General features: G+C 43.4%; 1 protein-coding gene across 3 annotated transcripts in view; it reads left to right on the top strand.

Annotated features, from left to right (window-relative positions):
• SFXN5 (sideroflexin 5) overlaps positions 1-27,080 on the top strand; it is a 548,869-nt gene that overhangs the window by 359,720 nt on the left and 162,069 nt on the right. For all 3 annotated transcript variants that reach the window (XR_013622453.1, XM_068106421.2, XM_068106422.2), the window contains one exon: positions 12,040-12,125. Coding sequence is in view for 2 of the 3 variants with exons in the window: in XM_068106421.2 (XP_067962522.2) it covers positions 12,040-12,125 (86 nt within the window). In the remaining variant the exon portion in view is untranslated. The remainder of the gene's footprint in view (positions 1-12,039; positions 12,126-27,080) is intronic.

Raw genomic sequence — 27,080 nt, 5'->3', positions numbered from 1 at the left:
ATACGCCGATGATGCACTGCCTGTATCCAAAACAATGGTGGCCACACACGCTATTGAAAGGGGACTGACATTGCACCCTGTGCTGTTCTGTACTGTAGAACAAACTGATGAGATGGTGTATCTTGGTCAAAAACTTGACATGTCATCAATAAAATGCCAATGTTTCAATAAGCAATTGTTGGTTTGTTTTATTTTGAACTGTTACAATTTTATTACATTTCAAACAAGTGATAAGTTTCTTTTGCGTTTTCGGTCTTTTTGAAGTTGGTCAAAATGGTCAAATTTTTTGGTCAAAATGCCCATTTTGCACTGGCCTTTTTAAAGCCAATATCAAGACATCACGTGCAGCTCATTAAAATCATCCCGTACCCCTTGGCTAATCACTGACAGTCAAAACGGCTGTTCAAAAGCTGTGCTATGAAGTGACCATTGAAGGTTCAAGTGACCATCCGTGACCGTTTTGTCTGACAGTCAGGACACTATTGTCCACAAATAAGTTTACACATTTACTACACGCAGTGTTATTGTTGATATTTAAAGGTTTCAAAGGTGGTAAGTTTCTTTTGTGTTTTCGGTCTTTTTGAAGTTGGTCAAAATGGTCAAATTTTTCGGTCAAAATGCCCATTTTGCACTGGCCTTTTTAAAGCCAATATCAAGACATCACGTGTAGCTCATTAAAATCATCCCATACCCTTTGGCTAATCACTGACAGTCAAAACGGCTGTTCAACAGCTGTGCTATGAAGTGACCATTGAAGGTTCAATTGACCATCCATGACCGTTTTGTCTGACAGTGAGGACACTATTGTCCACAAATAAGTTCACACATTTACTACACGCAGTGTTATTGTTGATATTTAAAGGTTTCAAAGGTGGTAAGTTTCTTTTGTGTTTTCGGTCTTTTTGAAGTTGGTCAAAATGGTCAAATTTTTCGGTCAAAATGCCCATTTTGCACTGGCCTTTTTAAAGCCAATATCAAGACATCACGTGTAGCTCAATAAAATCATCCCATACCCTTTGGCTAATCACTGACAGTCAAAATGGCTGTTCAACAGCTGTGCTATGAAGTGACCATTGAAGGTTCAATTGACCATCCATGACCGTTTTGTCTGACAGTGAGGACACTATTGTCCACAAATAAGTTCACACATTTACTACACGCAGTGTTATTGTTGATATTTAAAGGTTTCAAAGGTGTTAAGTTTCTTTTGTGTTTCAGTATATATATATATTGTTACAGACGCGGTTGTGGATGTTAGTTTACCGAGCGGTTTGGTATGGCCGCGTCTGCACAGTTTACCCGATTATACTCGAACGTTGGCCGAGTCGCGCTACGCTAAATCAATTGAGGAAAAGGACACAACGGCTGGGTTAAAATGACACGACACCAGGGGTACGGTTCTCAAGACCTCCGGAGGAGGTTATAATATTGCGGAAGGTTAGATTACAAAGACAAGAGAGACAGCATAGAAAGGTGGGCACTTAAACACGGTCTTATCTTAGCCCCGACAGACGACAGATAAACGGGACAAGACTGACTCACACGGGGATTGATGGCAAGGAAGGCGGGTAGTCGATGGCTCAAGGTGCACTCTTGGCTCAAGGACAGAATCGACCCGGTCCGGTCCAGAGATGCGGGGAGGTCGCTCAGCGCTCGGAGGTCGCGACTTGTCTTTCCAAGCTGGGGGCGCATCTGACCTCACGTCCGGTAAGTGGCTGCGCATATCCGGCGGGGAGTGACACGCCCTCGGCTCGTTAGCTCCGCCCCAGATGGAATCAGTCCGCCCTTCTTATTGGGTGCGGGGGGGTTACCGGGCTCCGCCCTTGACGAGGAGCTGACAGTGAGCCCCTTCGTGGTAACCCCGTCGGAGCGCATGGTCAATGGCGGCTAACCAAGCCGGTGTGAGGACGCACACTCCCCGCACGCCGTTGTTGTAGTTGTTGTTTCATGGGGAAGTTGGGAGGAGGTATGGGGAGGTCCTAAACTCACTACTGGTGCCATACAATCACATTCTGGTGCAACGAAGAGTCAGAATTAATGGAAACGAGTCCTTAACTGACATAGACTAAGAATAACTAGCAAGATGTCCGAAAGTTGTCTACGTGAGATGCGGTGGACCTGGGCACGACATTTAATGGGGGAAAAAGGGGAAGGTCGGTTCTACAGAGTGTTATTTACAGGCAATGGGACTAGGGAATGGGGGATTGGGGATAGTCGGGGAGTATTGGGGAAATAGGGGAATATTTACAAGCGGATATGGAGGCCAAATGCCACATCCGCAACATTGCACCCTTCTCTACCCTCGGGGCGTCCCGACCCGATAAATTTTTACCTATTTTAGTGTGGCACTCAGATGTAGTTCCCTCTACTATTAACTCTACCCTGAGTGCGACAGTTTTACAGATATTCACAAATGAGTAAATATGTCCCCCTGCGACGTTGCACCCTTCTCCTCACAGAAACACACCCACAGGATAACCGAATCACGGAAAGAATTCGCAAACTAAACATACAGCCGGTAGGGAGCATTATTTACATAAGACTACGCTGATATTTACACTACGATCCAGGACCTGTTTTTGGAGGAACACATGCAGATGTTATGCATAGAGAGAGAGCACGCATGCCAGCATCGATACACCAACCCACGAGTGCTCTGTGGCCTTACGGCCTTTAATAATGTGCAGAGCACCCCTTCCAAGCACCAAAAGCACCACCCCATCATGTACAATCAGCACCATCCGGTGCACCAATAAAGTGTTTATAAATCACCGGTGGTGTCGCAGCCGGCCGATGTTCTGCCGCTGGTCTTGCCTTCGTGTGGTGCACTTGGCCTTCTGGCTTCGTTAAAAATAAAGAAAGGCGCCAACCGCGTCCATTTCTTTATTGTGGCCATCAGGGGGCCAACTATTAGTGGTTCACCTGTTTGGCATAGGTGCCACGTTGACCCAGAGGTCCATCAATCGGTGGTGCTTGGCCGCAAAAGAACTGCGGTCCATGGTGGGCGGCCACAAACATTGCGGTCCATATGGTGTATCGATCCAGGCAGCAAGCAGCGAAAGTGCAGGCCCACAACTGCGGAGCCAGCCCCTCTCTCTCCTCTCTCTCTGCCCCAAAGCCAGATCCTCGGAGGTGGGAGACAAAAGAAGAAAACAAGTGAGTAAGGTGGTAAGGGCGCAAAAGTGCACGCAATATAAGATGATGCACACTGGGGGCACATGGGAACCAGGTGAGACAGGTACGTTCCTACCGTACGCCCCCCCCCCCCACCAGGTAACCTACATGGCCCCTCCCTTACCCCTTACTGCATCCACAAAACACAACACTACCCATAAACATCTACTTTACCAATCATCAAACGTCCCTACTGTCTTCCCCGTTCCTCCCATAAACCAAATTCGTCTTCTCTCCCTCCTAACCAATCAAATTTGCTATTTCCAACTCTCATCACAATTTGACATCTCCAACTCAACATCATAATTTGCTATCACCAATTCATCATCAGTCCCTCCTAGGGAGGGAGAGATGGAATCACCCCAATGTCCCATCCACGTCGTGATGCGTCTCACAAATCCAACAGCAATTCTCCTTTCCTGCACACAGAACAAAGAAAACACAGGTGTGGAGTCATCATTATCACCACAGGTAAGTGGCTGCGTATGGTGCGACAGGTTCATCAATCCTAACTATTTCCTAAATGACTTTAACAACTTTACATTACCCGGGGTCTTTCTCCGGCCAAACCATTGGCCCTCTTACACTATGGGTTCTAAAAAACCAATTCCCATTGCCCAAACTGTGGTGCTTTTCAATTTGGGGTCTCACTCCCCCGATTCATCTCCCGGTGCCCTCGCACAATTTCTGGGCTGTGGCGTGTACCTCTCCCAGCGGGTCTACCCACCTGCACACCTCCACCACTGCAGTTGCCTCCGAGCTTACCTGCTCCTCACCCTAACCTAACTACCTGGGGAAGGCCCTCTGGCGCTCTCCCCACTCGGTGCCCTCTCTGGCACTGGGCTACCCGGGTCCGTCCTCCGGATCCTCGGGCCCCATCCACAACTACCGGCTCCCAGAGCCCACCTGCGGCCTCACCTGGCCGACATCCTCACAGTGGTGGAGTGCCCAACCAACTACACACACTAACAGGCTACACGCCCAGCCATTTCCACAACACTAATGCACCCAGCCACAATACCATTCTGCAACCGCACCACAAATGCCAATATCCAACCACAATTTACCTATACCCTCTACCTAACACTTACACTACCCGCCCCGGGTATCCGTGATGGGGGTCCACTCTTCCCCCATTCACACCTTCGCACCATGCACACCACTCCGTACCACTTACTCCAACTCTCTCCACACACCTGTACTTGCACACCTGTGCTCTCATTCTTGGTGCTGCCTGCACCCTTCTCTCCCCGAGCGCATTCGCGCTGATCGACAACACTCACTACTCATCCACTGCTCCACACACCTGTCCAGTTGCCACACAGCATCATCTCATCTAACTACTCCCCTCTGAAACTTGCGCTTCCCAGTCGTCCCTTTAAACTATTGCGCTCCCACGTCATTATCATCCATACTAATCTACCTGCGTCCCCACTACAGGTATCAGTCACTAACTAACCTTAACGTCACCTAATGTCCTCTTCGCTAGATCCCTAACAATATAACCTAACCCACCCGGGCTAGTTTTCACTGCCATACACCCCATAAACTATTGCGCATTTGCCCCACTATATGGGAAGGGTGGCAGGGATGCCACCCTTACCCACCGGGCCCATCGCTCACTACCAATTTTGCATATCAAATTTCAACAAATCAAAAATTTGCCAATCACTACTCATCATCTGCCAATCATTACTGCCAATCCTTTGCCAATCATCAAATTTTGTTTTTCTCTAATTTCGGGGCCAAAACACTATCCTCATCACACAGTCTACTCACTACTGCCTCTCGGTGCGCCAATTCCTGTCCAAAGCCCGGCTTCGTAAAGCCAAGCCATGAATGCGGGTTGTTCTGTGCCAGCGGCTGGATGCGTCCGGCACTCGGTGCAGGGACGGGGGCTTACCCGGGCCGAGATCCCACGCACCATCTCGGCGTGGAGCCATCCAACGTCCCAATCTCGACCTGCCGGACTGCCTCAACAAAAAGTGGTCGCCATGACGACCCTTTCTATCGGGCTGCCCGCTCCGCCCAGTGGAGCACGGACGCGGCCGTTCAAAGCGAGGCCCAGCACGCACCGAGGGCCCGATTCGGCTAAAAGTCGCTCTAACCTCTAAACCGGTTACCGTCGATGCTTCACCTGGACGCTTACACCCCGCAGCCCGTTCCTTGCTCACACATCCAGCCGTTTCCATGCTCCTCGTACCTTTCCTTACACACCCAGGTACACCCATTCCACTCACAGCCTTGGTCACACACCTGACCACCGAACACTTTGGCACACATTCGTTGGTCGCACACCTCACCAACACACCTCTTCGCGCCCCCTCCTCTGTCACCTCCTCTGTGACAATCACAGGTGTGCTCTCATTCGCACACCTAACCACGTGCCTCACCACCAACTCCAGCGTGCATTCCCACTCACGCTCTACCATTCCAGGTGTGCATCCTTCCATCCCAGGTGTACATCCTCGCTCACCTGTCACAACCAACTCACTCTCCTTGTCACTCTCACTACTCTCACCTCCATTCTTGACAGCACACTCACCCTTACTCTTGACAGCGCACTCTTTCCTCATGCACCTGTCCGTCACACACCTTTCTCGCGCACACTCTCCCGTTACACCCTCTGTAACACTCACCACAGGTGTGCATTCTTCATTGCCTTTGACAGCGCACTCTTTCCCCATGCACCCGTCCGTCACACACCTTTCTCGCGCACACTCTTGCGCACACTCTCCCGTCACACCCTCTGTAACACTTACCACACCGCGCTTCCATGTGCTCCCTCGCACACGCGCTACGACCGACTCATTCTCGCCAGCACCCTCACTCCTTGGCACGCACTTTTTCCTCACACACCCCAGAGTCGGACTTTCTCGCACACCTCCTCTTTCGCACACCAGACCTGTCGCACACTTCACCAACGGCCTCTCACGAACACCCGGGTCCATCTCGACCCCCAAGCTTCTTAAATCCCCTGGCGCATCATACGCACGACCATATTGGTCACCACTTACACCGGGTCCTCTTCCTCTTCGCTTCTCCTCCATCACCTGCGAATCCCTCATCCGGTTAATGAGCACATCATCACGATCCGAACACAGACTTTGGACCAATTCTTTTACTTCCTCCTTTATCTCTTTCTTATCCTCTCTCCGTCGCTTCTTAATTTCGCTCACCCCTTCTTCCACTTCTTCTAATTTCTGCTTCACCTCCTTCATCTCCTCGTGCGCCCCTTTAAGTTCTTCCTCTAACTCCACTTTATTTTTTTCTATGTGCTCCCGCACCTCCCGCTCTTTAACCTCCATCACCTCTACTACCTTGTCCATTTTCCTCGTCAGGTCCTCATGTACCGTCTGACACTCTTTTTTAATTACCCCTACGTCCTTTTTCATCTCCTTCTGTGTCGATTTTAAACCCTCTATTACCGCTGTGTTCTTCTTTACCTGGTCCCCCAACTCCTTTTGTCCCAGTGTCAGTTGTTCTACTCCCAGCGTCAACTCCTCTATACCCCCTTGCAGTTTTACAGTCCCCTTTCTCACCTCCTTCTCCATGCGCTCCTTACAGTGCCTCACCTCCTCGCGCACTCCTCCGACCTCCTCACTCACTCCTCTTCTGATCTCCTCTCCCATCACTTGCATCTCCTGCCCAGATGCCACCCTCATCTGCTCCATTTCCACCCTGTGAGCATCCAGTTTGGTTTCTACCCCCATTCTGACCCCCTCTATCTGCTGCCCCATTTGTTTAACTTCCCTTTCCGCTTGGTCCCTCATGTCCCTCAATTTGCCTTCCATTCTGTTTTCTAACCCCTCTAACCCATTTTTCACCCCCTCTAACTGATTCTCCTGGGCAGCCATTCTGTTTTCCACCCCCGTTAACCCATTCTTTACCTCTTTTATCCCGTTGCCTAACCCCTCACCGGTACCCCTCGCTTCGTCCCTCATTGTCCCCATTTGGCCCTCTAATCGCTCACTATCAGCCCTCATTCCCACAATTTGGTTTCCCAACCGCTCACTATCAGCCCTCATTCCCACAATTTGGTCTCCCATTCGTTCCATAAGGGCCCTCATTTGCAACATAAAAAGGTTCGAATCCACCAGGGGCGCTGCCACGGTCGCGGGCGCGGTCGCCGTGACCAGCGAGGCGCCATTTTGTGCGTCTGCTACCCTCGCTGCTTCGCTCTCCTCACGTCCCTCAATTTGGTCCTGGACCGACCCTGCCTCACTCTCCTCTACCGGAACCCAGCCGACTTGGTCTGCCATAGCGCGACTTTCAAAATTCGGGTTTTTATTTTCGTAAAACAAAATCAAATTTCGCCGTTATAATTTCGAGCGCGGGAAACGCGCTCCGGATCGAATTCTACTTCCCAACACCAAAATGTTACCCTAATGGTACAATTGGTGTTCCAAAATTTGGGCCTAATAAATTTAGTCCCAGGTCCGAATTCCACTCCTCGACACCAAATGTTACAGACGCGGTTGTGGATGTTAGTTTACCGAGCGGTTTGGTATGGCCGCGTCTGCACAGTTTACCCGATTATACTCGAACGTTGGCCGAGTCGCGCTACGCTAAAAAAATTGAGGAAAAGGACACAACGGCTGGGTTAAAATGACACGACACCAGGGGTACGGTTCTCAAGACCTCCGGAGGAGGTTATAATATTGCGGAAGGTTAGATTACAAAGACAAGAGAGACAGCATAGAAAGGTGGGCACTTAAACACGGTCTTATCTTAGCCCCGACAGACGACAGATAAACGGGACAAGACTGACTCACACGGGGATTGATGGCAAGGAAGGCGGGTAGTCGATGGCTCAAGGTGCACTCTTGGCTCAAGGACAGAATCGACCCGGTCCGGTCCAGAGATGCGGGGAGGTCGCTCAGCGCTCGGAGGTCGCGACTTGTCTTTCCAAGCTGGGGGCGCATCTGACCTCACGTCCGGTAAGTGGCTGCGCATATCCGGCGGGGAGTGACACGCCCTCGGCTCGTTAGCTCCGCCCCAGATGGAATCAGTCCGCCCTTCTTATTGGGTGCGGGGGGGGGTTACCGGGCTCCGCCCTTGACGAGGAGCTGACAGTGAGCCCCTTCGTGGTAACCCCGTCGGAGCGCATGGTCAATGGCGGCTAACCAAGCCGGTGTGAGGACGCACACTCCCCGCACGCCGTTGTTGTAGTTGTTGTTTCATGGGGAAGATGGGAGGAGGTATGGGGAGGTCCTAAACTCACTACTGGTGCCATACAATCACATTCTGGTGCAACGAAGAGTCAGAATTAATGGAAACGAGTCCTTAACTGACATAGACTAAGAATAACTAGCAAGATGTCCGAAAGTTGTCTACGTGAGATGCGGTGGACCTGGGCACGACATTTAATGGGGGAAAAAGGGGAAGGTCGATTCTACAGAGTGTTATTTACAGGCAATGGGACTAGGGAATGGGGGATTGGGGATAGTCGGGGAGTATTGGGGAAATAGGGGAATATTTACAAGCGGATATGGAGGCCAAATGCCACATCCGCAACAATATATATATATATATATATATATAGATATATATATATAGATATATATATATATATACATTCACATGAAAAAGTAAGTACACCCCATGTAAAGTTTTGACTTTTTCAACATATTTCAACATACAGCTATTTGATCTTCATTTCAACAATATTGATAGATAAAGGTGATATAATATAACAAATATCATGAAACATTTACATTTTGTAGTCCATTGTATAATTTAAATAAACATAAATGCAAATTTCGCATGTGGAAAAAGTAAGTACACCCTTGGCTCCAATAGGTGGTATTGCACCCTTTGGCAGAAACGACCTCAAGTAGGTGTTTCTTATAACTGTCTACCAGTCTCTGACATCGACTGGGAGAAATTTTTGCCCACTCCTCCATGCAGAATTCTTTCAGCTGTGCGATGTTTGAGGGGTTTCTTGCATGCACAACTCGTTTCAAATCCCCAAACAACATCTCGATGGGATTTAGATCTGGGCTTTGACTTGGCCATTCCAGAACCCTCCATTTCTTTCTTTTCAGCCATTCCTTGGTGGATTTACTGGTATGTTTAGGGTCATTGTCATGTTGCAAGGTCCACCTTCGGTTGAGCTTCAACTTTGCGACAGATGGCCTCACATTATCCTCAAGCACCCTCTGGTACAATGAAGAATTCATAGTGGATTCTATGATGGTGAGCTGCCCAGGCCCTGATGCAGCAAAGCTGCCCCAAACCATAATATTTCCACCACCATGCTTTACAGTTGGTGTCAGGTTCTTGTGGTCAAATGCTGTCGTTGGTTTTCGCCAAACATGTCTTCTGGTACTGTGGCCAAATAGCTCTACCTGTGACTCATCTGTCCAGAGCACATTGTTCCAGAAGTGCTGGTCTTTGCCTCGGTGTTCATTGGCAAACTTTAGTCTTGCCCTGATGTTCTTTCTGGACAGCAAAGGTTTCCTCCTGGCACACCTCCCATGTAGATCAAATTTGTGCAGCCTCTTTCTGATGGTAGACTCGTGCACTTTGACATCAACAGTGGCAAGAGCTACCTGTAAGTCCCGTGATGACATTCTGGCGTTCTTCGAGACTTCTTTCAGCATCTTGCGGTCTGCTATCGGGCTGAACTTGCTGGGGCGGCCTGGCGTCAACAAGTTGGCAGTTGTTTGGAATCTTCTCCACTTGTAGATGATCTTCTGGACAGTCGAATGATTGATTTCAAATTGTTTGGAGATCTTTTTAAATCCCTTCCCAGACTCGTAGGCATCTATAACCTTATTTCTGAAGGCCTCAGAGAGCTCTTTTGATCTAGGCATGGTGACGCCGCACACTTCAACAACAAAGAGCAAACCAAACTCAATGTCTGAGGTTTAAATAAGACAGGTTCCTCCAAGATCTTCTCTAACGATGTTCTAATCATTTGCACCTGAGCTGGTGCACCTGATTCTAATTTTAGGTATTTGAAGTAGTGATAAATGTAGGGGTGTACTTACTTTTTCCACATGCAAAATTTGCATTCATGTTTATTTAAATTATACATTGGACTACAAAATGTAAATGTATCATGATATTTGTCATATTATATCACCTTTATCTGTCAATATTGTTGAAATGAAGATCAAATAGCTGTATGTTGAAATATGTTGAAAAGGTCAAAAGTTTACATGGGGTGTACTTACTTTTTCACGTGACTATATATATATATATATATATATATATATATATATATATATATATATATATATATATATATATATATACATATATATATATATCTATCTATACATACACAGATATATATATATATATATATATATATATATATATATATATATATATATATATATATATATATATATATATACACAGATATATATATATATATATATATATATATATGTATATATCTATATATATATTAGCGAAGTACCCATGATTCGCATGGGTGGGAGGCCATAAGCAAACAGACAATGCAGAAATGGTGAATTCTAAAGCATGAAACCAATAAATTCCATATTCCTGTAGCACCTTCAGTCGAGCATCAGACATAGACAGCAGGTTCGTGAAAGACTTCGGTCGAAAACGACGAATGGGAAACCATGGAACCAATAAATTCCACATTCCTGTGCCACCTGTAGTCGAACACCAAGCATGGAAAACCGGTTCATGAAGGACTTCCACGAAAAATGTACCCGTTTGAATGGTTCCATACCCAGTCAATGGCGAATCTGCATATGGTGATCGGTGAATGTCACGCTGAGAAAGTAGAAACCCTCACGGCATTTCGTCATTCACTTTTTTTTTTCTTTTTTTTTTTTTGTATACAAGATCGAGGCTCAACATTTGAGAGCAGGGACCGAGAGACATGGAGACATCGAGAGATCTGTGGGAGGGAGAGGGCTTTGGGGGGGAGGCATGTGAAGGGGGGGGGGGGCACTTGAACTCAATATCTCTATTTTCTTCCAAACAGCATAACTCCAATCACAAATTAAATAGCATTAATATAAAAAATAAACTTTTGCCAACATTCATAACATAAACATATATTTAAATCCGGATGTGAAGTAGTTCCATACGGTTGGGTGAATACAATTAAGAATTCAAAATCGTAATTGTATTCACTCAATTCCAATTGTCATTCCAATCATAAATTGATACTTTAACAAAATACTTTTTTAAATGCCGATTTTATTGAGATATTATCAAACCAGCTCATTGCTGTCATCTGTCCACTTCCGGATTCACAGCAGGTTCGTGTCGAGTTAATTTCAAAATCATAATTTTATTGAGGAATTTTTGAAACCTCCTACAACATCCGCTGGGAACCCAAAACGTTCCACAGGAGGTTTGGTGGGGCTAGCCCTAAAACTGAGGGAGTAGTTTGGGGATTGGACAGACAGACAGACACTGTTTTATAATGTAGATTCTACTGATGTAATTGCTCTCTGTCCAAGGCGCAAGTAAAACTCCATTCAGTGTTTTAAAGTACCTTGAATCCTTGTCGGTTCTTCTTCTTAAAGTTTCCAAAAGTACATAAAAGCTTAATTATTTTGCAATGGATCTTAAGGGCATTTGGCTAGATTTGGTTGTTTTGGTGGGCATTCTACATATTACATACATAAGCAAATTGTCGGTGATATAAATTGGACAAGAAAGAAAAGTTTAAATCGAAGGGAAGTAGGAGTATATAGTGATTTGTAAGGAAAGGGAAAGAAAATGAAAAGAACATTTGGTAAAGATAAGAGTACAAATATAGTGAAGGGACATGTATAGGGCATACAAGGGCAAGGGGTCGTAAATAATTCTGTTGTTTTTCTTTAATTATACTAAAATGGCATCTTATGTGTCGCACTATACCAACAGGCTTTGCTGGATACATCTCTGACACGCATTGTGCTGCCAATGCCCATCCTTGTTTTACCTCCTGTCATCATGGCCTGGTTTGAGAAGTAAGATTGGCCTCGAGCTTTGATTTTCTCTTGTCATTCACCGACATCTCTTTCCGGTACTAGCAATCCCAGAATGAACTGTTTGGCCTAACTCGATGTAGCTTTTTCTTGGCATGCATGACTGTGCAGAAACTTGCTCGGATCATCATGTGTTGGTAAGAACATTCATTTACACATCATGAAGATAATTTGTAGTTACAGCTCTTTACAATGGTTTGGAGTTGACAATTTTTGTTCGGTACCTTTTCACAAAGATTTTCCTCATGATGAGCATATGCATATTTGAATGTTGAAGAAAGCAAAATTTGGTGCTGGGTCCTTTGTATTTATTTCCCTCTGCAAATTTTTATTTTTCCTTCTTTAATTAGCCCGTCCCTTACGCAACAGGAGACGCGGTTTTTCAATCACTTCTGTGTGTGTGTGCTTGTGTGCGTGTGTGTGTGTGTGTGTGTGTGTGTGTGTGTGTGTGTGTGTGTGTGTGTTTGGGCCGTAACTTTTTCACCATTTGAGTTTTGTCATAAAATTATCACCAAAGCTTAATTATGATAATAAGGAGAAGGCAAGTTAATGATTTTGTCAAAAGGTCAAAGGTCAGTATCACCTAAAATCATCAATTTTCATCCAATTGACCTGAAATTTCATTGCTTCAGGTAAATTAAAACCTTAATTTATTGCGGCTTTCAAGATATTACAAGAACTACTAGCAACGGTACCCGCCCTATGGGCAGGGCTTCAATTGGGAGGCCCAAATGAAAAGGCAAAATATCAGAAATTGAAGGCTTTTTTTTTTAATTTAAAACGATTCATATAAACATCCGTTGAATCATATCACACGCAAATCATCAAAATCTAAACAGTACATGGCGCCCATTTTGAAAAAAGATTGAATTCTGCAAAACGGAAGTGGCCGCTACACGTCTTTCTCAGTCGCACGTTTATGTGTGAAAAGTGCGCGCCGAATCTGTAACAAGGAAGCGGCCGCTACACCTGTTTCTCAGTTGCTTTGCACACGCTGCCGTGTTATTTCGGAGCCACACGTTTATATAGGAAGAGTTTGTCAGGAGTCTATCTGCTCTCTCCTGGTACTTAGAATTTCAACAAAAGCCACATCACTGTTCATATCGGTAAATATTATTCCATCGTGTTTGGAAAAACTGGAAAATTGGAAAACTTGGAAAAATTGGAAAAACATTATGGCCTATTTTAATCCAGGGCGTCCTAGGATTACCCACCCAAAATATCGTTGCGATCGGTTCAGCCGTTTTTGCGGTACCTTTGAACGGACAGACAGACAGACAGACGGACGGACATTTTGTGAATTATAGTAAGATATAGAAAGGCAAATTAATAATTTGGTCAAAGGGTCAAAGGTCAGTGTCACATAAAATCAATTTTCATCTGATTGACCTAAAAGTTTAAGAATTTGCAAATTGGGTCACTGAATTGTTTCACCAATCAAAAGGTAGGAGTAGATTAATTTTTTTTAGATCAAAATGTCAAAGGTCAAGGTTGCATACAATCGTCAATTTTCGTCCAATTGACCTGAAATTTAAAGAATTTGCATATTGGGTCACAGAATTGGTTCACCAATCAAATTCTAGAAGCTGATTATTTTTTTAGATCTAAAGCTCATTGGTCAAGGCTGCATGGAATCATCAATTTTCATTTTGTATTTTTAAAACTATTTTTGTTACTTTGAGCATACAGAAGAAGAAGAAGACATCTGAAATACAAACGGACACAGGCTGGCTTTGCATTTTCAGGTGCTTTCTAGTTATCCTGCACTTGCGAAGCGAAAAGCGGGGTTAAGCATTCAGGTGCATACGTGTGCCGTGTGCCGTACATGTGTGTGCCGTACATGTCTGCATTTTAAAAATTCATTTTCTCGTCAACCATTGGTCCGATTGACACAAAATTTTACCATAGAAGCGCCACCGCCTGTATAATTTTTTTATTCTGAATTATGATGTCATATGTCACGTGGTACGGACGCCATCTTGGAAAAACGTTACACCTCTATATTTCCCAAACGGCTAAATGGAAAACATTTAAACATGGCTCATTGTCAAGTACTCACCATGGGGAATAAGATATGTTGATGGTGATGTCATCGGTGCCTTAATTATGACGTCATCATTCGACAAGTACAACGCTTGATCTGATCAGTATGAATAAAAAAAAAATCCTCTACAACTGTTAGTCTGATGGACACGAATTTTTCAGAATATGTGCGGCTCCTCCTGTATAATTTTTTGATGATAATAATGTCATAGGTCACGTGGTACAGACGCCATCTTGGAAAAAATCGAAAAAAGTTGCACCTCTACCTCTATATCTCCGAAACCGTTCCATGGAAAAAATATGAAACATGGCTCATTGTCAAGTACTGGCCTTGGGGAATAAGATATTTTAATGATGATATCATTGGTGCCTTCGTTATGATAGTCAGGTTCACTATGTTAACAAATATAATTTCGTTCAAAATTTTGGGATTAGCAAAACTATACATTTTTGGAATCTTCAGAGCATGGAGAATCTGAAAATCAATGTTGGCATTTGCACAGACACCTGCATGGCCGCCATTTTGGATTTTGAAAATGGCCGCCATAAAATACATATTTTGCGCGATCTCGGCTTCTAGTCAACCTAGAGACTTAATTAAATATGCTAATCCTATGTTTTCTGGGTCAAGGAATCCAATAAAGGCCTCAAAATAGTGCTCAGGATTATAGAAAAGCAACAAACAAAGGTAATTGAAAACCATTGTCTTTATATTTGTGATATAACTGTATTACATAATACATGATATTGCAAGTCCTTTGAAGTTATAGGTTGTTATAGGAAGTTATAGGTAGTATCAGATTGAACTACAAGTCCTATACACAGGATCTACGAGGTCTATACCGTTCAGGAATATGCTTTTACAGATCTTCATCACTGTCCTGAGTGTCATTTTCGCAAAGGTGTCTACGCAAATGTAAACATTAATTTTTGGATTCCTCATGCTCTGAATATTCCAAAAATGTATAGTTTTGCTAATCTACCAAAATTTTGAACGAAAAAACATAGTGAACCTGACTATGATGTCATAATTCGACAAGTACAGCACTTATCTGATCATTCTGAATTTCATTTTTTTCTCAGCAACTGTTGATCTGATGGGCACTAAATTTTCACCATCGGAGCGCCTCCTCATGTAGAATATTTTAATGATTACCATAACGTCATAGGTCATGTGGTACAGGCACCATCTTGGAGAAAGCGAAAAATGTTGCACCTTTATATCTCCAAAACCGCTTCGTGGAAAAAATTGAAACATGGCTCATTGTAAAGAACTCCATATGGGGAATAGGTGTTGTTAACGATGACGTCATTGGTGCCATATTTATGACGTCATAATTCAACAGGGACAGCGCTTAGTCTGATTAGTTTGAAATGTATTGAGCGTGATCTATGCAGCAATTATATTAGATAATATAAATTTATGATGTCATCGCTCACGTGGTCTGGCAGCCATATTGGATCAATGGGAAAAAATGTTCAAAAACAGAAGCGTTGGCTCGCAATAAGTTGATTGTGCAGGGTAAGTATTCTATGAATACCATCTTGTTTGTTTGAAGTGCCCATTTGAGAGGTATCCATCCACCCTTACCGAACACCCCATCCCACTTTCCTAAGTTCCTTCTGGTTCATATACACACTATAAACATTATAATTCATACCGCTGCAAGCATGCAAGTTTGCAATTATTGCAAACGTGGATTTAAAATTATCTCTATTTGTGGGGCAGGATGTAAATAATCGAAGACCTTTAAACCGGCAAGCATGAATTGTATGGCTCTACCCATTCCGATTTTACTTCCTGTAGAAGATATTCAAAAGACTTTGAATGGAGAATCTTCAAAAGATCCAGCATTTGACACGCATTGAATTGAATGCTGCCCTGCTATCACCCGATGTTTCCCAAATCTCGGACTTCACGGGCAATTGCATTTACACGGTTTAAGTGTGAACGCAAGTAAATTGTACGTTAAGTCATGGGATAACACGAAGCCTTCTGCTAAGCCCTCCGAATCCATAAACACAGCATGCAATATTTGGTCTGAGGGACATTTCTGTTGCTGGAGGAAAGACAAGGTTGACATAAATTTGTGAAAATAAATAAGTAACCACCTAAATGAACAAAAACAAATCGGAATCCGAGGAGTTCATTTTGAGAAGAGGTATTCTTTCCAAACAGGAGATTAAGAAGTGATTTAAAGCAAACTTTCAGGGCAGGCAAGGTACATTCGTGGAGCTCTTTTGGATATGATTTGCTGCCATTTGGCCTGACCTATGCCTTTTTAAGCAGTCGAGTGTGAAGCGGAGAAGCGTTATCCTACTCCAGGATTTGTTGGGCCTTACAGAAGGACCCAGTTTAAACGAGCCATAGCAGCAGCTGAAATAATAACGTGTGCCGCTGATGGATGGAGCTTGACAGTTGAAGAAAAACTTTGCGCAGAAATTGGATTTGTCCGAGTTTACGTGGCACTTGCGGCTTTACTTGCAAAAGGCGACTCGGGCGGAAGGCAAGGAGGCACGATGTGGTCCCCAAGATCACCGATGGTTTGGAGCTGCTTTGGAAATCCATTTTTCCCTCGTAAAAAAAGAGGAAAGATGAGAAGCTGCTAATTCGATGTGCGTGCGCTGGGAATATTACAAGGGGAATTCCACGCCATCTAACCCAACGGCCTGCAATCGCTCCTCGAATCTTACCTACGGTGCGTAATTCTCATCTGTTTCAGGTTATGCTAATGTTCTGCTGTTTAAGCTGTGCCTTTTGGAGATTAGATCCAGCCTGAAATGCAATCTCTCCAAACAGGACACTGTTTTGCTCAGCCGGCTGACTCGTGACCAAGCACCATGTGGTTCCTCCTTATCTCCCCGAAGTGGTCATTTTTTCTGACCTAATTACTTCAATTAGTCCCACTTGTTTGTATGACCCATTGTAAATAACCTCGACGACTCGGGACTGTGGAGAGCGAGAAAATGGGGGAGGCAATTTTGGAGGGGGTGAAGAGTCGTGCTTGAAGTATGCAAAAAGCAACAAAGCAAACAGAGAGAAGCATCTTCAGCTGTTGGCGTGCTCAAGCCAAACGTTCACTCATTCAAAGTGCAAATTTACCCTGATTTCCACCTGATTCATTTACCTGATGATCAATTTACCTGATGTTCCTGAATTTACAATGCCCTGAGAGCAAATTTGTCTTTTAATGGTCGCAGGAGAATATTGATCAAGACGTGCGTGCGTACGTACATCTCTGCACATCCGTTCAATTCATTAAACAAATAATTGTCTTTAACTTGTGTAAATTTTTTCCGTTTGAGCATCTAAGTCAAGGTGGGCAGTTTTTTTTGTTGTTGTTGTTGTTGTTGTTGTATACAGGATCGAGGCTCGTGTAAGAGCTGACATTAATGACAAAAAAAAAACAAATGGCCACATCAGACAAAATAAGGAAGCGGGAGACAAGATGGGGAGAGAGGGGGTAGCACACAAGTACAACATTTGCGAGCAGGGACATCGGGAGATCTGTGGGAGGGAGAGGGCTTGGGGGGGAGGAGGCATTGAGAGGTAAAAAAAAACACATGGACACAGCTCGGACTTCCAGGAAAGAAGTCGGTATTTCAGGTACCATTATTTTAAAGTTTTTATACCTTCACTCATAGCTGATTTAACTTCTTCTTGGGCATGGCAAATAGTGGCCCACAGGTCCAAATCCACCGTGCTTCCATGAGCTGATTTAACTGTTTCCAATTTCTTTAGAAAATCACGTTTTGTTTGTTGCTCATTTAATAATTTTAACACTTTTATTGGTTTTTTTTTGTTTCTTTTTCTCGAATGATCAATTGGTTTTGACCAACAACCTGTCAATTCCCCTTTTTTGTTACTGTTTTCTATCAAATTTTTTTTGTAGTTAAAGATCCACCAAGGTACCAGGGATAATTAACGCAAACGTTATCTTCCACAACTATATTCTCTCCGTGCTCACATAAAAAAGAAGAAGTCGTTAAGCAACCATTTGCCGGTGATCAGACGCTTCGTAGGATCAATGAGTTTCAACTCAATGGCTGTTTAGACTTGTAATCGGATCCTTCAGCTAACATTGGTAATTAGTGTCCATTACACCAAATCGACCCTTTGCAGACAGTGTAAGGGACAGAGGCTGGGCCCTGGAGAGGGCCTTGCCCTCCTAGAGCCCAGGAAATGAGCGTGGAAGTGCGAGGCACTCACCACCTTGTGACACACTATCCGTGCGGTATCGCATCGCCATGATGGCAACCGCAGGAAACGGCTTGGTCACAGACGTGTGAGCATCCCAGACCGTGAAGAGTGTGAATAAATGTCAAAAACCCAAGGCGTGACGAAGCACCGCGACCCTGTCAGCAAGGAGTTCGATGCACGTTGATGAGCTCATGTACGGATGTGTGCAGGAAATGCTGCTGCTTCAGTATACGTCTCACTCTCGACCTGTTCCCATTTTTTCGGGGTGGTGACCCGAAACGATTTGTGTATTATTATGTGTGACACGTCGCATTGTCACCTGAAGTGAGAAGGTGTCCATTGTTCATAGCACATTGTCACCTGAAGTGAGAAGGTGTCCATTGTTCATAGCACATTGTCACCTGAAGTGAGAAGATGTGCATTGTTCATAGCACATTGTCTTCATCTTCGGTTCTAAAAACTTGGGCACGTTCCCTCCGTTTCTCTTCGGTTGAGGTTTTATCATTTCCCGATTAAAATACAAATACTTAAATTTGGGGGATTGTTCATATTTGTTCCCAGGATTTAAGAAATGCTCGCCCCTAAGCCTTTATAAACTCGCTACAAGTGATAACTTCACACAGACGTGGGTAAAAAGTTGGTAACTAAATCTGGAGATGCGAAAGCAGGTTGAGTTTCGTTGTTTTGGGGCAGGGGTCAGAGCAGAATAGTTTGCTGGGTAATTTATCCCAAAACCTGTGAGTTGGTTGGATGTCCCTTTCCTCCACCCCTTTCCCCACTCTCACCCACTCCGCACCCTCCTCTAACCGAGATTCATTTGGGAGGGATTGGAGAACTTTGCTTTGGCCTCCAAATATGTCTCGGTTCACGTTTTCCTCGATTAACCCAGGATCTCTTTGCAAATTGCTTTTCCAGCACGGACTAACTAACGCAAGAAGCTCAGAATTCTGATCACAACAGGTAAGATGTATAAATGGGAAAAGGAGAGTAAAAATTTTTGCAAAAAGTTCGAAGTTAACCACAGTCCTCAAAGTATTCTTGCATCAAAGTTAATCCAAGGAAAAGCAGAAACCTAGGTAAATGTGACTTCAGCAAACACCCTGTCTTTTGGGAGAAGGAGGGGTGGGGGTGGAAATTAATATTTGGTCACAAACACCCTGTCAGTGCTGTGATTGCTGCTTGGTACAACATGTGCTGTTTGTGCCTCGGGGTTTCGGAGCAACACCTCAGCATTCTCTGGAACCAGCGAATACATCTCTGGGCAGATCAGAAGAAGTTGGTTCAAAAGCAACATTAAAAAAACCGGGCACAAGAAAAGGTGTTCGGTATTTTAATACTCATAGTTGATTCGGTCCTGATGGGAATGAAAAGTTAATTCTTGGACAATACGTGTCAGCCTGAACAACCTCCCACCAAATAACTCGCTACGTCTTTGCTCCGTTCCCAGCGTCATTAATTTCTGACTCCCTCAGAGGATACTTCCCACGACATGTCGGTACATGCAGGAGAAACCTGAATTGGCCCATTATAAATGACTTTCTCATCATAAGGCTAATAGGGAATTGATCAAAGACAAATAGATTACTAACCACACTCGCAGTAGGGGAGGGAGAAAAGGGAGAGGTGACGGGAAGTTGGCTTGAAACAGCAAGGGAGAGAAGGAATTCCAAAGTCCTGTGGGTGTGGCTGGGCCATGACCCTAGGAAATGAGGGCAGACGTGACCCAGTCCCTTCAGGCCTGTTGTCTCCTACCCACAAAACTGCAGGTGTGTGAAGAGCCTTTGTCATCTCTGCCGGTTATTCTATAGACAGAGACCTGTGGAGGTGAGGGGGGAGTTGGAGAGGTTGGTGGATGCTCAAGCAACCTGAGCACCTGACGTACCTCTTCCTGGTGAAAACAGCAAATCGGAATTATTTGGATGTATAATTCTTTTGTTTCACAACATCAGTTTTTGTATAGTTTCCGTACCTCATTTCTATTTTTTTAAATAACTCACAAGACGGGACCTTTCCATTGAGTTGACCAGTCGCTCCAGGTGGCTGAAGCATTAGAAAATTCAGGCATCCACTTTCGGCCAGGTTTCCAGAATAATTTTCAGACTGCCTTGATTCATTGATTACATTTTCCTTTATTTACACATACTATATGTATATATGTATAAATAGAGGAAATTGTAATCAATGAATGATGTAATCAAATGTAAATGATGTAATAAAATGTAATCAAATACATATATACAGTCACGTGAAAAAGTAAGTACACCCCATGTAAAGTTTTGACCTTTTCAACATATTTCAACATACAGTTATTTGATCTTCATTTCAACAATATTGATAGATAAAGGTGATATAATATAACAAATATCATGAAACATTTACATTTTGTGGTCCATTGTATAATTTAAATAAAAATAAATGCAAATTTCGCATGTGGAAAAAGTAAGTACACCCCTGGCTCTAATAAGTGGTATTGCCCCCTTTGGCAGAAACAACCTCAAGTAGGCGTTTCTTTTAACTGTCTACCAGTCTCTGACATCGACTGGGAGAAATTTTTGCGCACTCCTCCATGCAGAATTATTTCAGCTGTGCGATGTTTGAGGGGTTTCTTGCATGCACAGCTCGTTTCAAATCCCCCCACAACATCTCGATGGGATTTAGATCCGGGCTTTGACTTGGCCATTCCAGAACCCTCCATTTCTTTCTTTTCAGCCATTCCATGGTGGATTTACAGGGTGTCCCAACACCTTAGCCCCTCCCCCCCCTGCCCAGCCCAACGTAGGAGAGGTAGGGAGAAACCACGAATAGGGGGAAAAAGGTTTATTATTCGACATCTCATGTGCACAGTTTCAAAGCTTTGCTTCAATATTTGGTGTGCCCACCGCCCGCCGACCGAACTGCCTCCAAACGCACGGGGTAGGATTCTAAGAGAGACACAAACAAGTCACGATCGAACTCCATTTCTTCGAGGACGTTAGTCAAAGCAGTGAGAAGCTTTTCCCTGGTGTTCTGGAGGCGTTGTTCAACTCTGTCCTTGAGTATCGCCCCCAAATGTTCACAGGCGTTGAGGTCAGGCGATGCTCCTGGCCACTCATCCTTTCTGAAAAAATCGACCTTGTTCGCCTTCAGAGGATTCTGGGTCGCCAGTGCGCTCATGCACGGGGCTCGGTCGTGCAGAAACATGGTCTCCTTGATGCTGAGGACATTTTCTGGGTTCCGTAAGAACGGAATACAAGGCGGGTCAGCACAACGTCTCGGAGGTATTTGCCGTCCCATGATTGTCCTTGCTCTTTGATGACCCACATCAGCCTTTTCGCTGTGAACATCAAGAAGATGCCAACGCACCGTGCTGTCTTCGATTTCTCTCGAATCTTGAGTTCTTGTGGAATGTCATCATTGTGAAGAACCCAAATTCTGTCGTTCTGGAAGTTTGGACGTCGAGCCTCATAAATGAAAAATTCATCACAAGGGGCCAGGAAAAGAACTATCCGAAGTTCTTCCGTTGAACTTGTAGTCAGGTTCACTGTTTTTTCGTTCAAAATCATGGTAGATTAGCAAACCTATACATTTTTGGAAACGTTATTACATGGAAAATCTGAAAATCAATGTTTACATTTGCCAATTCCGACCAATTCAATTCGACCAATTCGACCAATCGACCAATTCGACCATTCGACCAATCGCTTCGTTCGACCAATTCGATCGATTCGATTCGATTCGATTCATCGAATTCGATTCGATCGACAATTCGACCAATTCGATTTGCCAATCAATTTGACCGACTTTGCTTGTGTGGAACAGACTGTGAAAACGATGCGGACTATATTGTCGGATACGACACACAGGACAGTGATGACAAACTCTAAATGGCATATTCTGTAATCGTGTATGTTTGATGCCATTGACTGCCTGTGTATATTTTGTCATTGACTGCCTGTGTAGATGTGAAGTTATACTGACTGCACGTGTATATATGATTTTGCTGACTGCCTGTGTATGTTTGGTGATATGAATGATTGTGACACATTTTGATGTTATTAACTGCCTGTACAAAATGATAACATGTATTCGATTATGCAACTTATCGCGAATATAAAGACAGTATTTTGCAATTCAAAACCTTTGATTCGTGTCTTACCATTCCCCATAGCACTAATTTGATACTTTCATTGGATTCCTTGTCCCTGAAAATATAGGTTTAGTATATTTTTTAAAAGTTTTTAGGGTAATTAGAGGCACAAATAGAACAAAATATGTATTTTACAGTGGCCATTTTGAAAATCCAAAATGGCCGTCATACAGGTATCTCTCCAAATGTAAACATTGATTTTTAGTTTCCTTATGCTATAACCTTTCCAAAAATGTATAGGTTTGCTAATCTACCATGATTTTGAACGAAATATAATTTATTGACATAGTGAACCTGACTGTTGGGGCCGACTCAGAAGAAGACCTTTGTTGGTCGAAGGCTTGTCAAATTTAAGGTCGAAGTCCTGAAGCTACGTCCGCGTCTGATTTAATCTCCCGATTATTTATTCAATGCAAATGAGACGCCCTGCTCGTACTGTGGAGTTTCTACTATTTTTCACAGTTATATATATATATATATAATTATATATATCTATATCTGTTGTGCTCAGCAAAAAGGAGCTCAGGAAACACATACATATCTATCCTATAAAGGTGAATTTGTATGTCTACCTCCACCACCTCTGGTGGATGGAGGTTATGTATTCACCCCTGTTTGTTTATTTGTATGTCTGTTTGTGAGCAGGATAGCAGGATATTAATTTCGTACAAAGCCTTAAGATCTTACGGTCTTGGGTTTGAGCCCCTGTCATGCCGTTACATAACGCCAAGTGGGTGGACTCAGTCTGTCATCCTACCAAGGTCAGAAAAATGAGTACCTGCTTACTGGAAATAGGGGCACTGCATCTGTGGCACAGGTGCACCCCCAGCATTAATGCAACCAACAGCCACAAGCTTCATACAAAATAGCTGTGGTAGTGTCTTCAAAAAAGTTATGGACAGATTCAGACAAGATTTGCTGGACAAGTTGGGTGTGTAACAAGGTTTTTAGATTTTGGTGAAGATTCAGAACAGATTCTATTTATTTTAGAAATTCCTTGTGACGGGAAAGGTAACCAAAAATAGGGATCTGGATACTCTAACTTTTTTTCGAAATCCCCAGTGATGTGAAAGGCAAGCGAAAGTACCTGTACCCAGTGACAGGAAAAGTTTAAGTAAGTCTAATAATTTAAATTATTTCATGGACTTTGAAAAGGTTAATTGTGTTGCACTCTTGATTCCACTCAGAGATAAAGCTCTGAGAAAGTTTTACCGCCCACCACAAAATGGTGGTGCAACATCGGGGTGGGGGTTCAATTTGTCCAAAAAGAGGGTCAAATGTAGCTATTTTAAATTGTGCGTTTCTCCATCAAGATCTGTATTAAATCTACTTTAACCCAGATGTTCATGTTGATTTTAAACATTACTGGAAGGGACAATAAAGTGACTGACTATATTGCATAAAAAAGTGAAATCAAAATGTTTTTCAAATGCAGTGCGGGAACCGGCTGCTGTAAACGGGAGACAGGCAAACATATGGACAAACACCATGGATTGCAATATATTTATATACATATATATTTATTTATTTGAAATAAAACTCATTTTCTCTGCGTCTGTGTGTGAAACGCCAATAATGCCCAAACTATTGAGCCAATTGCCACCAAATTGGACCTCCTGTTAAACATGGGCTACTTGTTTTGTTATTGCCATGGCTAATGGTCGCTAATGATGACAAATTAAATTCTAAATTCAATAGTTATTAATTTATTTATTGTGGCAGTTTGTAGGTGTGGCCTCGACGTGACCTGTTCCTGCCCACCAAATGGCAAATTTGAGTACTTTCCCCATTTCACATTTCCCTCCCGAGTTCAAAACTGTTAGACTTCTGCAATAATCGCATTTTTTGCTGAGGTTTTTCCTTTCGAGAGCCTGAGGTGAGTTCCTTGTTTTGGTTTACTGGTACACCTGTTCCCTGCAGGTGAGGCAGGAAGGGTCATTCCTCTCTGGGATATATAGATTACAGTTGATCTACGGTCGGGCCACAAGAACATCGGGGGTGTGTTAATTTACCAAGTTTCTTGTAGAGTGCATGCCAAGTGGCTTAAACCTTCAGGCAAGCACTCCATGCAAAACCATTGATCAGGAACGGCAGGGTTGGCAAGCGCTAGCTAGCTGCTTTGTAAAGGAACATACCCCGGGTGTCTTCTCTTTCAGTTTCGTGTTAAACAGCATTAGCGACTGTTTCAAAAAGTAATCATACAATTATGTGATTGTGCTTTAGAATATTTTTACCTCTGGTGGGGGTCTTTGCTCCCACAAAAACGGCACAAGAAACTATTAATAAACGTTGACAGGGTTTGTTCAAGGAGGAAACAACTCTTGGGGAGGGGGGATATTATTAGTATTAATTTTGTTTTGTAATATCATAAATATTATTATTTTGTTCTCAGAAGTGGCCTTGAAAAAACGCCACGATAAAGTTATCTTAACACGGATATACACCTCAACACACCTCAACACAAAACCCCATCGGCAGGGAAAACCCCCTTGGTGGAGAAAACCCCCTTGTGGAGGGGGGGGAAATGAATTCACTACAACTTTCATTGTGTGACCCTTAGTCCTCCTGTCAAGTTTGGTTGAGATTGGATAAGTAATGACCAAATGTATCATGGTCAAAATCGTCAGACAGACAGACAGACACGAAATTCGAATTTCCATTCCAGTTTTTGATAAATTTGTGTTGACCTTCCCTTCCAGCTCTAACTGATCATTTTAAATCAAATAATTTGTGTCGAGTCCTTTTTATCAGAGCTAATTTTTTTTATAACTTTGACTTCATTAATAGACCAAGGTAAGCAGAAGTAAACACCCGCTGGAAGAGCAAGGAAAGCCGTGTATTGGGGGCACATCTGCTCTGTACCATTGGCAGATCGACTTTCTCGTCCAGTTTTTGATATTGTGTTGTTTTTGCCATCCAGCTCTAACTGATCATTTAAAATAAATATAAATTCGTGTTCAGTTCCTTTTTATTTATACGTGTTAGGTTCTGACTTTTGACTTACAGTATATTATATATTCAGGCAGAGCACAACATATATTTGGCCAACCAACCCCACCACCATTCCCCCACATCACCTAATCCACCATCACCACCACTAACCCGCACCCGCTATTCCCCCCTTTCCCTCATTCCCGGATGGTCAAAGATGCATTTGTTTCTGCAGCGATGTGTGGCGAGGCGCGCTGATCCATGCTAGTGATAACAATGGGGAATGGTCGAAGGATTGCAGAAATAATGAGAATCGGTGTGTCCATGTCTTCAAGGAGCAGTGGAGTTTTTGCATCTACGAGTATAATGGGTTCTTCCTGCTTGAGGAAGAACCAGCTGTAATGTGTTGACTTTTCTGCTGTGTTGGGAATATGATTCTGCAGTGAAGCTGAACTTCATTTTGGGCCAATGAGACCAACGAAAAAAGCTTGGTTTTGCGACTAAAGTTCAAGTTTGTTTATTTTCATGCGAAGATACAATCGGTGTATTTGAGTGTAATTGTGATAGAAGTGATGGAAGGTAAATAAACGAATATTCATTCAGCTGAATATTATTCAATATTTAAGACACTTTTGCGTAATCTGAAGTAAATGTTTACTTTTTTAATTTTCTTTTATTTATACTGATCTGAAGCTCATAGAGAAGCGTGTACATATGTCACATGTAGGACATACATTAGTAGACAACTGCACACTACTACATAAATTGCGAGGAGATTATTCGGAGAGAAAATGGACAAATGTTTGTAGTATCTGGGATTTGAAACTGGTGAACCAGCATCACGAGAAAGGGGTTAAGATGGCTCAACAATAACAGACTAAACCAAAAGTAATTAATTTCATTATTATCAAAATGTCTCTGATAATAATAGTCGGTGAACACTAAAATTAAAGATCCCATGGTCTCTTTCTCATAGACGACGTGAGTTATCGTCCGCACCCTGGACAAATTACAAATTCCTTCCCAAATCACCTTCAGTTGAACATCAGACCTGGTTGGCAGGTCCGTCAAAGATTTGGGCCTAAAAATTATCCCTGGCCAACCCCACAAGAGGGTGGGAACAATTGCTGCCATTAAATAAATAGTAGTTAGTAGTAGAAGTAGTAGGATTAACGAAATGTTTTTTATGGCATGAAATTTAGTTTCTCAACAAATATGTGATCACGACCAATGGCTTATTTGCGACTGTTATATATAGTACGATGGAATTGATATAATGACAGTGAAAAGGAAGTATGCTTTGAAAGGAAGTATGGTTTCACTGCAGCAATACTCGAACTGCTTGCATGATCTTCAGTAGGCATTCTCATTGCCACCCCCCCCCCCCCCCCAATTTTTTTTTGCATCAGTTCACAAAACTGGTATTCCCTGCCTTGGTCCCCTTCCAGCTGAGTCCAACTGGAGTACCGTAAACATCTTAGAAGTTTATCCCAAAATGATGCGTCAGCAGAAGTGTTAAGGCTTTCTCAATCCTGGTTTTAACCCGTACTGATTTAAAAGGTCAGTTACTGATACTCTGGAGAGGAGTGGGTGGGGGTTGGGGGTTGTTGCGGGCAGGGAGGAAGAGCTTTTCAGG

Source organism: Myxine glutinosa, chromosome 2, assembly GCF_964187855.1.
Source record: "Myxine glutinosa chromosome 2, kmMyxGlut1.1, whole genome shotgun sequence".
Classification (NCBI taxonomy): domain Eukaryota; kingdom Metazoa; phylum Chordata; class Myxini; order Myxiniformes; family Myxinidae; genus Myxine; species Myxine glutinosa.
The sequence above is the reverse complement of the archived record's forward strand: the minus strand, read 5'-3'. Positions and strand labels throughout refer to the sequence as shown.